The 15,782-nt window shown below is 37.8% G+C and overlaps 1 protein-coding gene across 9 annotated transcripts in view; it reads right to left on the reverse strand.

Annotated features, from left to right (window-relative positions):
* RAD9B (RAD9 checkpoint clamp component B) overlaps nt 1–15,782 on the reverse strand; it is a 56,408-nt gene that overhangs the window by 30,691 nt on the left and 9,935 nt on the right. For 8 of the 9 annotated variants that reach the window (XR_002809740.2, XR_002809737.2, XM_070220183.1 and 5 more), the window contains exons 6-10: nt 12,327–12,433; nt 6,884–6,990; nt 6,735–6,799; nt 5,791–5,913; nt 4,484–4,724 (exon numbers count right to left, since the gene is read on the reverse strand). Coding sequence is in view for 7 of the 9 variants with exons in the window: in XM_070220183.1 (XP_070076284.1) it covers nt 4,484–4,724; nt 5,791–5,913; nt 6,735–6,799; nt 6,884–6,990; nt 12,327–12,433 (643 nt within the window). In the remaining 2 variants the exon portion in view is untranslated. Of the gene's footprint in view, nt 1–274; nt 330–4,483; nt 4,725–5,790; nt 5,914–6,734; nt 6,800–6,883; nt 6,991–12,326; nt 12,434–15,782 lie in introns of those variants that run through there. The other variant, XM_023647166.2, reaches the window with a different exon arrangement.

Genomic DNA, 15,782 nt, shown 5'->3' on the forward strand with positions numbered 1-15,782 from the left:
GTGACGCGCCCTGCATATACCTTTGTATAGTTCCCACTTTCAGTGCTGCTGATGGCTCAGCACTCGAAATAAACAAATAAAATCAACAAGGATTTGAGGAGAACCAAAACGGAAGACAAGCAAACAAATAAGGCTACCTGTATTACAGAGGATGAACAACCACACCGAAATATGAGAGAGGGAAGAACTAACCTAAGGAACTTTGAAAAACAGTATTTTGAATATATACTTTACGACTAAAGACAAAATAATGATGACAGATACTGTACCTCTAGTTAGCAGATTTGTTTTTCGTTGGGTATGGATTAGCAGTTCTGAAACTGTGTGTTCTAGGATTGAACAATAAGTAAACATACTGTGAATAATAAGCCTAGTTTCTGTCAGAAAAAGGAGTTATAAATAAAGCAAGCAGGAGGCTAGCATGGACTCAGTGGTGTTGAACTGGAATTGGAGGTATTACTATGAGTTTATGGATTTTAATATATATACGTATACAAATAGATATAAAATTAATCAATACATGTGTATGTGTCAATAAATGCATATACTTCCTAGCTCTGTCTGCTGAGAGGGCCCAGAAGCAATGAAATCCTAGTACAAAAGGGCACACCTAGCACTCGGAACTTGGTTTCTATATACCATCTCCAATCAAAAGAACCAGGGCTCTTGGGAGAAATGGCTGATTCTGGGGCTGGAGCAGGAGAAATACAAGTTAAGCCTAGGACATTTTAAGCTTCCAAAAAGTAAGGAAGTGCTCAAAAAATGTTGGAGACAAGGGCTAGCCCCATGGCCGAGTGGGTGAGTTCATGCACTCTGCTTCAGTGGCCCAGGGTTTTTCCGGTTTGGATCCTGGGCACAGACCTAGCATCGCTCATCAGGCCATGCTGAGGCAGCGTCCCACATAGCACAACTAGAAGGACCCACAACTAGAATATACAACTATGTACTGGGGGGCTTTGGGGAGAAGAAGAAGAAGGAAAAAAAGACTGGCAACAGATGTTAGGTCAGGTGCCAATCTTTAGAAAAAAAATGTTGGAGACATGTCAAAGGGACATAGGCTACCAGTGGCCAAATATGGAGCAATTTAAGCAAGAAAATAAATAATGCTAGTAATGGATTAAAATTCATAGACTAATATCCAAGAGTATATCATGATATAAATAAATAATTGAATAACAAATAAATAGGGCAGAAGGGAAAGAACTTAAAGTGAAGTTTCATCCGACAAAAAGAAAAATCACCATTTGGCAAACATCACAGTGATAACTATTTTAAACAGAAAAAGAAATCAATGAATGCTAAAATTAGTAGGCAAAAAGTATGATGAGGAACAGGATCTTTTATAGTCTCAGAGTAGCTCCCCACAAGACTCTTTCAATTACTAACAGAAAAGCAGTCGCTTTACACTGGAGAAATCTGGCAGATAGCACCTTAATCAGATAAAGACCATCAAGGAGACAAATCTCCATCGTGGGGCCGGGCCGGTAGCCGAGTGGTTAACTTCACGCGCTCCGCTGTGGCAGCCCAGGGTTTTGCTGGTTCAGATCCTGGGCGCAGACACAGTACTGATCACCTGTTGAGGCAGCATCCCACATGCCACAACTAGAAGGACCCACAACTAGAATATGCGGCTATCTACTCGGGGGATTTGGGGAGAAAAAGCAATAAGAAAAAAAGAGAGAAGATTGGCAACAGTTGTTAGCTCAGGTGCCAATCTTTAAAAAAAAAAAAAACTCCATCGTGTGCCTCCACGTATGATAGACTAAAAGAACTCAGCATCACTGTTATATTCTTACCCAAAATGCACCACTGAAATTTAATCATGAGAGGATTCAAATTTGAGGACATTCTACTAAAGCATCAAGTAAAGAAAGATAAAGCAAGACCTAGAAAATATTCTAAAGGAGACTCTATTAACCTATGATGTCAATATTTAGGGAATCTGGATGAAGGCATATGGGAATCCTTTACACTATTTCTGCAAGTGAGTCTGAATTTGCTTCAAAATTTTAAAAATTAAAATTTGATATGCATGTGTGCAAGTATGTGTATATATATGTGCATAGAAAAAGTCTTCAAAGGTAGAGTAATAATAAAAGGATGTGTAGTGATTATCTTTGATTACCTTTGATTTGTATTTTCTGATTTTTCTCCAATGAAATGATAATTGTACTATTATAGAAAATGTTAACACTTGGCGAGTCTGGGAGAAGGGTATGTGGGAATTTTTTGTACTATTTCTGCAACTTTTTAAAAGTAAAATTATTTTAAAGCAAAAAGCTAAAAACAAGCAAACAAATAGTGTGGGCTATATTGTTATAAGAACGTCACCAGCACCTTAATGGCTACAGCTTTAGTCTGGTCCACAGGTGACAGCCCTCCAGTGCGCCTGGCAGATGCTGCTGATCAAGTGAAGATACAGCTATGCGTCATTCTCAACACTGCTTGCCCAGACAAATGCTCGGTGGTGTTACCAGAGAGGAAACCCACGTGCCCTTCCTGGCACCGAGTGTGTTTTGTTTGCGGGCAGGAGGGAAGAAAGAAGGTGGCCTTGTGAAGATCACCTCAAATACCCGAGGGAAAGTCCCTCAATGAAAGTCCCTGAATCCAAGGAGTTTGGTGCGATCCCATGGGAGAAACGGAATGACCCAAGAGCTTTAAAGGCAGGAGATAACTAACATTTAATGAGCACTGACCATGTGCCAGCTCCATGTATAAGCTCAATTAATTTTCACAACAATTCTATGTAATGGGTAGTATTATTATTATCTTGATTTTACTGATAAGAAAACCGAGGCAAAGATAAATAACTTGTCCAAGTCACACAGCTAATAAGCGGCAAGACCAGGATTTGAATCCAGGAACCAGAACTCCAGAGCCCGTGCTCTGCAGCCCTATTCCTCGTTGTGGATGAAGGCTTGGACAGTCTTCTGCACACTGTGGAGGCGAACCAGAGTGGAGGAGAATGGAGGCCTGGAGGCCAATCAGAAGCCTGACAGTAGTTCAGGTGGAAGATGATAAGGCCTTAAATAATTTACCCATAATGTAAATTCAGTTTTGCAGGAGATTGACACATTCAAGCAAATAATTCCTTTAAAAAAAATGGAACTTCCATTTTAGAATTTAAGCGACAGGATAGGACACTTGAAGAAAAGAGTGCTGCAATGGGGCTCATGGAGCTTTCAATTCTAAAGGTCACTCTCCCTAGAAAGGAAATCTGCAATCTAAGTGGACTGCAGAGAGGTGAAGCAGCAGGAAAGTGTTTTCTTTTGCTGCCTATGAAGAAGTAAGTAAGCACAATATGTGTGACCAAAAAGACAGGCGAGGGAAAATGCTTCTGCATAATGAAAAGACAGACTTTGGTTCTCACTTTATGGCCAAGCTAGTAATACACAAGAGAAAACTGCCATAAGTGCCAGGCATGTACTAGGTATTCAATAAACAGTGATGGCATCAAACTGAATAATAAGTGGACTTTACTATCCAATTTGTCCTAAAGGTCTTTTGTACAGCCAAAGATAGTGACTTTTTGAAATATTATTTCTCCTTTCAAATTTCTAATTCTAAGAAACTCATATTTCCAAACCAATAATAGTAGCAACAGCAAAACAAGCTTGAATAAAATATTAATGTAAAGATGCAAAATCGAGATTATCATTATTTGAGATACCTCAGTTTCTAATAAATTATCTTTATCTTCAATTCAATAGATTTCATAAGGTTTGACACTATAGCATTCTGTAAGCTTATCATCCTTCTAGTAAAATACTGGTAAAATAATAATATGTTATTAACTGGGACTCCACTATGAAGGAATTTGTCATGTTTGTTGGGATGGAATTTACATTTGTACTACTATGAATAAAGGATTTCCAACAAAATTTGAAAAATAGAATTAGAAGGACACTTATTTTGAAAAACGAGTTAGGGGCCAGCCCCATGGTTAAGTTCACGCACTCCACTTCGGCAGCCTGGGGTTTCGCAGGTTCAGATCCTGGGTGTGGATCTAGCACTGCTCATCAAGCCATGCTGAGGCAGCGTCCCACACAGAACAACTGGAAGGACCTACAACTAGAATGTACAACTATGTACTGGGGGCTTTGGGGAGGAGAAGAAAAAAAACAAGATTGGCAATAGATGTCAGCTCAGGTGCCAATCTTTAAAAAACGAGTTACATGACTTAAGCATGATATTTACATTCAAACAAAGTATGCTATAAGCAATCATAATTTATTCTTTAAAACAAGTGACCCAAACCTCACTTGAATATATTTTGTTAGAAATTACTCAATGAGCAGTTTAACTATTTTGTGTTGACATTCTATAAATCAGTCTTTTCTCTACCTCAGACTGGCTTCACCTCTCCTCTATCAAAACGTAAGAGAATTAATTTTCAAGATATTGAGGGTGGGCTGGGGCAAAAGGAAACAGAGGATGAGAATTCCTGAGCGAGACCTGGTCACGTCTCAATGTTTTCTGTTACCTTCCTGAGACACGGAGACGCCAGCACTTCCTCCGCGCGCCTGACACTGCTTGCTGGTACTTCACCAACATCTCCGCTCACTCTTTTCAGTGGAGGGCTGCCACAGTTTTCCAAGGCAGAGATGTCTGTTAGCGTCTCATTAGGACAAAGCCTTTTGGGTGCCGCTTTTCTCGAGATATGCTCCAGGGCCTTGCTGGTTACATTTTTACCAGCCTTTGAATTTGAACGTATCAGATCTGACCTGAGTTATTAATAGGGATTAAATGAATGAACCGTTTACTTTGAAATACATATTTTTATATAACCAATGGAACAACAGGGGATGACAATGATAACACTAGTTTAGGAAATATATTGCAATAACATGGGACTAATTGTTGAAAGTTAAGATTTACATATACAATTATTTAGAAATTCTCTAGACAGATTTGAATTTTTCAGTAAAGCAACCCAGTGTGCATGAGACAATCTTATGATAACAGGGCCAAATCAAAAAAAAATCAAATACATTACTATACATCTATATGATAAAATTTTATACAGCCACAAATATCATGTTTCCAAGTCATAATCAGTGATACTGAAACACGTTCACAACATCATATTTTGTGGGGAAAAAACAGGATCCAAAACTACATATGCTATATGATCCCAACTTTGTTTTAAAATATAAGTGTATGCACAATAAAAAGTCTGAAAGAAAATACAGTGAGCCAAACATTAACAGTAGCTATCACTACGTGGTTCAAGTGTGGGTGATTCTGATTCTCTTCTTCGTACTTTTCTGTATTTTCCAAATTTCCCATAGTAACTTTATGCTACTTTTATAGTCTTTGTACTTTTCTGTATTTTCCAAATTTCCCAGAGTAACTTTATCTTACTTTTACAGTGAAGCACCACCCAGAAAAAAAAAAGTTACTTAAGAGACAAAAGACAAACAATAGCTGTCCCCATGTTTGAGAAGAGAGTTCTAGGTAGTGAACACAGACTCTCCTGTGAACTTCCACACTGTAGCACTCCTAAAAAGCAACTACTAAAAACGGAGCTTTGGGTAACAACAAAGATAAACCAGAGAGTCTGGTTAAATTCTGATCAGAAGGAAAAAAAGCAAATATCTAGTGCCAGATTGGTGATATTTCTATGTTACAGTTAGATCTTACTATAGCTCTTCCTGATCCAATCAAAATTTCTCATCTTCTAATATTTTTCTCTTCAATTGTTTCCTAAATGAATGCCACTGAATTATTTCAGAATAAGATTGCAATGGCTTTTTCCCAACCAATAAAGACATTAAAACACGGCCTTACCTTTTTCGTTTCTGTGACAGACACAGTGATTGTGGAGAAGATGCTCTACTCGGCTCATCAGCTAATGTGGCCAAAATAAAGTTAGCTTCCAGTAACATATCATCAATACTTAGAGCCATAGGTCTAAAAAAGGCAAAGTCAGAGCAAACATTACACTTGTTTTCTGATGGGCATTGAGAAAACATTAGAAAATGACAATTAATTCAGGAGTAAAAAGAAACAGTAAAACTAGAAGTCCTTTATGTTTTTTCACAAATTAACACAGTTCTAAGAGCCAGAGGGCCCTTAGAAATCATCAGATCCAATTTCATAAAACACATCTATCCTGGGGCTGGCCCAGTGGCACAGTGGTTAAGTGCACACGTTCCACTTCGGTGGCCCGGGGTCCGCCGGTTCAGATCCCAGGTGCAGACATGGCACAGCTTGGCAAGCCATGCTGTGGTAGGCATCCCACATATAAAGTAGAGGAAGATGGGCATGGATGTTAGCTCAGGGCCAACCTTCCTCAGCAAAAAGAGGAGGATTGGCGGCAGATTTAGCTCAGGGCTAATCTTCCTCAACAAAACAAAACAAAACAAAACACGTCTATCCTAACTCAATCTCATTTGAAATTTCAGTTCTGAAATATCATATAAAGTATCATAGTTTCATAGAGATTTAACTTGTTTAAGCCATGTATAATTTTCTAATTAGGCAATTTATTCAGCACCATGTCAAATTTACAAATGTTTTCACTCTGTAGAATATATCGTTCTCCATCAAATTACCAATTAAAAATTGCTATGTTATGGCATCTTTCAAAATTTCCGTTTGATGCGTGTTGCTAGTAAAGTTAAGGAATTCCTGAGGTGTGAATTAATTTTGAAGTGATCCAAAGGATTTTATTATTAATATATGACAAAAGGAAAATAAAAACAAACTCAGAAAAGTTCCCAAGGACCTACTTCCCAGGAAAATCAAAATGAATGGATATAGGAGCATGTGTAGCTTCTGAAAATATCAGCATTCCCTGAAAGGAAAAGAAGAAAAAAACATGAAATCTTTATTAAAAACTACCAGTGAAAATTTTAATTTGACACAAATTTTTGTTTACCTTCAATTCTTTGAAGCAAAATGTTATTTCAGTATCAACTCCAATTTGAAAGAAGTCAAACTCATCTGGGCCAACGAACATCTCACTGTGTACAGAACTGGTCAAATCTGTTCAATATTATAGGAAAACAACAAAATTAGTTCCAGGGGTATCTGTTAAATTTTAACATGAAAATATAACCTTAAGTGTGAGGTTAAAAATAGCCACAAATTCTTTGATATTCCTTCATTGAGAGATGGGGTCTACGCCTACATCCTCTCCCCTTGAATCTCAGTGGGTGGGCTCTCTGACTGCTCTGCCCATTAGGATATGGTGAAGTGACCTCGTGCTGGTTTCTGGGCCCAGGCCTTAAGAGACTGGCAGCCTCCATTTCCTCTATCCTCTGTCCACTTCCTCTATCCTGCAACACTCACTCTTGGAACTCAGACACCAAGCTGAGTTCCTGCTATATGAAGTCCAAGTTAAAGGAGAGGCCACATATGTGCAGGCACTCTGGGTAACAGCCCAGCATCAACTACCAGGCATGTCAGTGTGCCACCTTGGATGTCTGCAGGTGATTCCAGACCTGCAAGTGATTGCCACTACCTGCAACTGCATGAGAGACCCCAAGTGAGAACTTCCCAGCTGAGCCACATCAACCCACAGAATCATGAGAGAGAAGAATAAACTATTTTAAGCCATGCCAAAACATAGTGGCTTATTATAAGCAATTAAATAATCAGGATACCATAAAAACTAATTTATTTTTGTTAGTACTATTAAAGGGAACTACTATTTATAAATATAGTTTACATATAATAACAAAGTTATGCTTTACTTATTTCATTATACCCCATCTTGTTTCAAAAATATTAACGAACCCAGTTGCCTAGTGGTTAAGTTTAGCACGCTCCACTTCAGCGGCCTAGGTTCGGTTCCCAAACACAGACTTACACCCATCGTCTGTCAGTGGCCACGCTGTGGTGGTGGGTCACATACAAAAAACAAAAGAGGAAGATCGGCAGTGGATGTTAGCTCAGGGCAAATCTTCCACAGCAAAAAAAACTTTTAAATTTTTTTAAAAAAGAGATTAACAGACAACATAGATGTATCACACTAAATTATAAAACATGGCTTAAAAAGTGAATTTTAAAAATTTTAAATTGAGATATAATCACATACCATAACTTTCACCATTTTAAAGTGTACAATTTAGTGGTTTTAGTACATTCATAAGGTGGTACAACCATTAACACTATCTAATTTCAGAACATTCTGATCACCTCAAAAAGAAAACCCACATCCATTACCAATCACTCCCCATTCCTCCCTCCTCCCAGCCTCTGGAAACCACTAATCTAGCTTCTGTCTCCATGGATTTAACTATTCTGGATATTTTGTATAAATGGAATCATCCAATATGTAGCCTTTTGTGCCTGGCTTCCTAGTATGATGTTTTCAAGGCTCATCCATGTTGCGGCATCTATCAGTACTCCATTCCTTTTTATTGCTGAATAATATTAAACTGTAGGGATATGCCACATTTTACATATCCATTTACAAGTTGATGACACTCTGTGGCTATTATGAATAATGCTGCTATGACTGTGTGGACTATGAAATAGAAGCCACTTATTAAAGATACCAGAGAAACAAGAAACAAACACCTGGTGCCTTGATGATTGTGGAGTAACCACATCTACCACGATTATTTTATTTTGTTTTCTGTCACTCCTAGTTGGAGATAATCCTAAGTAATACGCTCTCCAATTTTTTAATGTAGACTTTTGCATATCATGTTTCCTTAAACAGAGGTAAATCCTATCTTCTATGTCTTCTATTCAAGAAGAGATTATTGGATTTTTCTCAACAACTATTGTCATAATGAAGCCTTACATTTAGAACACTACATGTACATTCCAAGATAATCAAAGATACAGACATTACGGGCTTTATTCCTTTATTACATATTCTTTTATGATTTAAAAAACGATTGATGCACTACAAGCACAAGGGACAAAAGAAAGACAAATAAATTGGACTCCATCAAAATAAAAAACTTTTGTGCTTCAAAGGACACCATCAAGAAAGCAAAAAGACAACCTACAGAATGGGAGAAAAGATTTGAAATCATATTTATGATAGGGGGCTAGTATTCAGAACAATAAAAAGACAAATAACCCAAGTGAAAAACAAGCAAGGGATTTGATCAGACATTTCTCCAAAGAAGATATACAAATAACCAATAAGCACATAAAAAGATGTTCAATATCATTAGTTATTAGGGAAAGGAAAATCAAAACCACAAGAAGACAACACTTCACACCCACTAGGATGGCTATAATCCAAAAGACAAACAATAACAGAGTATTGGTGAGGGTGTGGAGAAATCAGAACCCTCATACTGCTGGTGGGAATGTAAAATGGTATACCCGCCTTGGAAAACAGTCTGGCAGTTTTTCAAAATATTAAACATAGAGTTATTGTGTGACTCAGCAATTCCACTCCTAAGTATATACCCAAGATGAATGAAAACATATGTTCACACAAAAACTTGTACATGAATGTTCATAGCAGCATTATTCATAAGAGCTAAAAAGTGAAACCAAAATGCCCATCAAATGATGAACAGATAAATAAAATGTGGCATATTCATACAATGGATTATTATTCATCAGTAAAAAGAAATGTAATACTGATACATACTACTACATGGAATAACCTTGAAAATACGACCCTCAGTGAAAGAAGCCAGACACAAAAGGCTACATGTTACGTGATTCCATATATATGAAATGCCCCAGAATAGACAATTCATAGAGACAGAAAGTAGATTAGTGGTTGCCTCGGGGTGGGTTGGAGGTTGGGAGGAAATGAGAAATGACTGCTAATGGGTATGCTTAAATGCTCTAAGATTGATTGTGATAATGACTGCACAACTCTGAATATACTAAAAATCACTGACTTGTACACTCTAAGTGAATCAATTGTATGGTATCTGAGTTATATTTCAATAAAGCTGTTTTTAAAAATGAATAATGATTTTGAAGGAAAAAAAGATATTTTTTGTCTCCCATGCCCCATCAAAATTTACTCCTACCCCACATGATCCCCCCATATCTCTATACTATTTTCAAATAGCTATGTTTAAAAAATAAATTCAATGTGATATTTATAATAAAGTATACATTCCTCTTGAACTCCTCAACAATTTAGGATCTGCTACAAATTCACCTCACGTAAATCAAACTGTTTATGTTAAATACCAGAGTTCTTATCTAAATTGACATAAGAATAAAATTTCAAATGGGAATGATATAAAGATATAATTTTGACTCACCTATACTTTTTTCTTTTTCATTCATATCTTTTTATTATTATTATTATTATTATTATTATTATTGCTTTTTCTCCACAAATCCCCCCAGTATATAGTTGTATATTTTAGTTGTGGGTCCTTTTAGTTGTGGCATGTGGGACACCGCCCCAACGTGACCCGATGAGCGGCGCCATGTCCATGCCCAGGATCTGAACCGGTGAAACCCTGGGTCACTGAAGTGGAGTGCACAAACTTAACCACTTGGCCACGGGGCCAGCCCCCTTAAATCTATTGATATAGTGTTTTATTTTCTTGGATTTGCTAATATTGAACCAACCTTGCATTTCTGGAATAAATCCCACATGGTCATGGTATAGGATCTCCTTAATGAAGTGCTGAATTTTGTTTCCTAATATTTTATTCAATTTTTATGTGTATTTTTAAAAATGAAAATGTGATTATACTGTGCATACCACTTTATAATCTATTCAATAATATATCGAATAAAATGTCAACAAGTACATTTTTCTAATTATTTGTGTGTATCAGTGTTTTATGTTTTTCCCTACAAAATTAGCTTCAACAAACATCTCTGATATACACACTCAGGGAGAAAGGAATGTACATACACACATATAACATTACTTTTAAGAGCTTCATAGTATTTCATTACCTTCACTCAACCAATCTCCTGTTGTTAGGTCTAAAGGATAGAAGAAGATGTACCAAGCCATTATTATTATTATTATTATTATTATTATTGCTGAGGAAGATTCACCCTGAGCCAACATCTGTTGCCAAACTATGAAAAGTGCTTGTCTCTGGATAGTGGGATTTCAGGTGATTTTTTTTGTTTTTAATTTTCTTCAATGAATATGAATTATATAAGTGTAAGGACACAGGATAAATGGTATATATTTTTTAAAAGGACCAAACAATATCTTACACATATATTCACCTCAAACAAGAAGGCTCATGTCACTCCCAGTGTAGTAGCATAGAGTAAGTTCGATAATAAAATTAAACAATTGGGTCCCCAGTCAACCATAACTATAAGTACTCATTGGAAAACTGCCCATGAGGGACAGTGTCTCCTGGTTACCAAATGGCATCTTTATTGAGATGGCATTATGGAATATAAAACAGACCCTTCACTAGCCAAGCATATATTTTCCAGATCATGCACTCCTGAGTGCCAAAAGAGAATGCTGCACAAGACCTGAGAGAAGCAATAATAGCACAGCGGGAACGAGTCTGAGGCCTGGGGCCCAGCTGTGTATTCAGATCATAATCCACCACTTACTGTGTGACACCAGACAAGTCACTCAGTTTCTCTGTGCTCCAATTTCTTCATATGGAAAACGGGGATAATAATAGTACTTGCATCACAGAGTTGTTATGAAGATCAAATGAATCCAGAAATGTAAACCATTTAGAATAGAACCTGGCACAAACTAAACACTAAAAAAGTCATCTGACTCAACTTAAGCCTGGAATACCTTACATTTCTAATTCAAAGTTACTTTTTATAACTTTTTATCCTTATGTGGTCAAAGATCATCTCAATTGCATTGCTGCCCTCTTAATTTTTCTTTACGCTAAACACAAAGGATGACAGGATGAGAAAGAGACCTTAAAATCTTAACTGAAAATATATTTTTCTCAGTAACCATTCTCCCAATTTTAAAACAACCTGAATCTCAAAGCCAAGTTTTTCTTTGTTGTTTTTTTTTTTTTTTTTTGAGGAAGATTAGCCCTGAGCTAACATCTGCCGCCAATCCTCCTCTTTTTGCTGAGGAAGACTGGCCCTGAGCTAACATCTGTGCCCATCTTCCTCTACTTTATATGTGGGACGCCTACTGCATCATGGCGTGCCAAGCGGTGCCATGTCCGCACCCAGGATCTGAACCGTGAATCCCGGGCTGCCAAAGCGGAACGTGAGCACTTAACTACTGCACCAAAGCCAAGCATTTTTAATTACTGATTGTGTTAACCTTCCTGGATCTCTTGAAAATTTTAATGATCTTTCTACATCTTAGAGCTTTTTTAACAAGAATAAATATTATGCCACTAATATTTACTGTATACTTCAAGAAAGCCAGGAAGTAATATTCCATCAAACACCATGACAGATAGAATCCTTACCCATTGATTCCTCATTAGAACTCTTAATGCAAACATTGAATGGAGTAACGGCAAGAGTAACTTCCTCTTGACTTGATGTAAAAAGAACAATTGCTTCAGCAAGCACTCTATAAATAATGAAAAAAATTACATTATTTGCAAACGAATAGAAATAATCTTATTAAATAGGACTCAAATCTCTAATATGGAAATAAATAGGTTAGTTCGCCTGGATTTAGAAAAATTTACCCAAAAGACCTACCTTCTTTCTTCTATATGAACTGCTTTATTTTTAGTATATTTTAAAATTGTCACTTCATTTGAAAGCCAAGAGAATAGTAAAATATATTCTTAGTAAAACATGTGAAAACTGCAGGATAAACCAAACACTAGAACAAAATGTCTCTAATTCTATGTTTTTATATACCCAATATATTTTTTAAAAAATTTGAGCAGCCAACCCAATGGCATAGTGGTTAAGTTCGTAAGCTCTGTTTCAGTGGCCTGGGGTTCATTGGTTCAGATCCCAGGCGCAGACATGGCACCGCTTGGCACGCCATGCTGTGGCAGGCATCCCACGTATCAAGTAGAGGAAGATGGGCACAGATGTTAGCTCAGGGCCAGTCTTCCTCAGCAAAAGGAGGAGGATTGGTGGCAGATGTTAGCTAAGGGCTAATCTTCCTCAAAAAAAGCCAAAAAACAAAAGAAAAACAGCCCGAGATCATACTCCTATGGGAGATAGTAGAAAACAGAGCTGTTCAAATAGAACTGGGGTGAACTATGCTGGAGACCCAGTTGAGGGGCAGAGCTTTACAAGCAGCCTGCTGCCTAAATTCTCTTTCCCTTTGTTACTTGCCCTAGATATTACCTATTACTTTCAAGATTGTCTTGATATCTCAAATGCCCTTTCATCTGGGCTCCCTTGTTAGAAAGAGCTTTCTTGAAATATATTCACATACTGCACAAATCAGATTTAAAGTTGTTTGATTTGCATTTCCCTAATGACTTAATAATGTTGAACATCTTTTCTTTTTTTTTAAGATTTTTTTTTAATTTTTCCTTTTTTTATCCCCAAAGCCCCCCAGTACACAGTTGTATATTCCAGTTGTGGCATGTGGGACGCTGCCTCAGCATGGCTTGACGAGCAGTGCCATGTCTGCACTCAAGATCCAAACCGGTGAAACCCTGGGCTGCCAAAGCAGAGCGCAAGAACTTAACCACTCAGCCACAGGGCCAGCCCCTGAACACCTTTTCATGTGCTTGCTGCCCATTTGTATATCTTCTTTGGAAAAATGTCTATCCAAATCCTTTGCCCATTTTTTAGCTAGGTTATTTATCTTTTTATTATTGCATTGTAGGTTTTGGGCTACTTTCAAAGATTTTATTTTTCCTTTTTCTCCCCAAAGCCCCCTGGTACATAGTTGTCTATTTTTATTTGTGGGTCCTTCTAGTTGTGGCATGTGGGATGCCACCTCAGCAGGGCTTGATGAGCGGCGCCATGTCCATGCCCAGGATCTGAACTGGCAAAACCCTGGGCCGCCAAAGCGGAGCACATGAACTGAACCACTTGGCCACCGGGCTGGCCCCATGGGCTACTTTTAAAATTGAGGTGCTGTTAGATAACAGTGAGATCCTTAGAATTTATGTAATGTTGGTGTTAACCTGATGCTAGACATTAGCTCAGCACTGTTTCTTGATGCCAAAATGTCAGGAACACCTACCAAATTCATTTGGGAACATTTCCAGTGTTAACGGGGAGGTGTTGTACAAGATATCAAATAACCTGATACAAAAAATGACAACATGAATGTGCAATTCAAAAAGGAATAAAAATATAAATTGCTAATAAATATATGGTGATGCTTAAACTCCTTTGAATAAACATGACAATAAAGAGCATCTAATAATACCATTTTCTACCTATCAGATTGGCAAAATTTTTTTTTTTTTTTTTAAGATTGGCACCTGGGCTAACAACTGTTGCCAATCTTTTTTTTTTTTTCCCTGCTTTATCTCCCCAAACTCCCCCTGTACATAGTTGTATATCTTAGTTGCAGGTCCTTCTAGTTGTGGGATGTGGGACGCCGCCTCAACGTGGCCTGACGAGCGGTGCCTTGTCCACGCCCAGGATCCGAACCCTGGGCCGCCGTAGCAGAGCTTGCGAACTTAACCACTCAGCCACGGAGCCGGCACCAGACTGGCAAAATTTTTAAAGATTGATCATATCCTTTACTTGGAAGGGGTCTCCTTACACTTTTGGCGGAAATGTAAATTGGTACAAACTTTTCAGATAGCAATTTGGTAGCCAGTATGTATGCAAATTTAAAATTTGTCTAAGCCTTTGACCCAGCAATTTCATTTCTAGGGCTCAATCTGTGTTAGGCAAACAATAAGATGGCCCCCAATGATCCCCACCTCCTAGTATTCACCCCCTTATATAATTCCCTCCCCTCAAGTGTAGGCTGGACAAAGAGAAATGGCAGACACCAGGAAATGTCATTCTGAGATTACGTTACAAAAAGACTATGGCTTCCTTCTTGGGAGTTCTCTCTGTCTCTTTCTCTCTCTGATTACCAGCTGCCAGGTTGTGAGGAGATCCAGGCAGCCTAGAGAGAGGGCTGCATGGTGAGGAACTGAGGCCTACCAGCAGCCACAGGAGTGAGCTTGGAAGTTGGTCTTCTGAGGCCTTGTAACAGCGTCAGCAAGCTTGGGAGTGAACCCTCCCAAGTCCAGCCTTCAGATGAGCCTACAGCCCTGGCCGCCAGCTTGACTTTAACCTCAGGAGAGACCTGGAGCCTGAAGTACCCAGCTAAACTGTACTTATTACTATGAAGTAACAATGTCTGGATTTTTAAAGCTCTCAGTTTTGGAGAAATTTGCTCCACAGAAATAAGTAACTGATACACCATCCTATGTACTACTAGCAGCATTGTTTGTGATAGCAAAAAGTTGGAAATTATGGCTCAGTTATACAATGAAAAAATATGCAATCATTAAAAATAATAATATTGATTTAACTGAACTGACATAGAAACTAAAAAAAGCAATTTGCCAAACAATAAGAATACTAGGACATTTTCTTTGAAAAAACTATGTATAAGTATGTATGCAGTATGTGATATAAATTTGAGAGAGAGGGTGAAAGAGGGGGAAAGGAAGAGATATCCATAGCTATAGGGAGAGGGAGAGTTACAAAGAGACTGGTTATAAGTAGAAGATCTAGAAGGATATACACCAAGTTGTTAATAGATGTTACCCCGCCATGTGGGATACAGGGGCAGGTAGAGGAGAAAGGCTTTCATTTTTTATCTTTGTGCTCTTCTATAAATTTTAAATATACTGTAAGGAGCATGTATTACTTTTGTAATTTAAAAAACAATAAGTATAAAATATCTTTAGGCTCAGAAAGTAATTATGTTTAACGCTACACCTTAACTGAAAAATTGGGTGCCCTACACTGACAAATATGCCTCACTC

Source organism: Equus caballus, chromosome 8, assembly GCF_041296265.1.
Source record: "Equus caballus isolate H_3958 breed thoroughbred chromosome 8, TB-T2T, whole genome shotgun sequence".
NCBI lineage: Eukaryota > Metazoa > Chordata > Mammalia > Perissodactyla > Equidae > Equus > Equus caballus.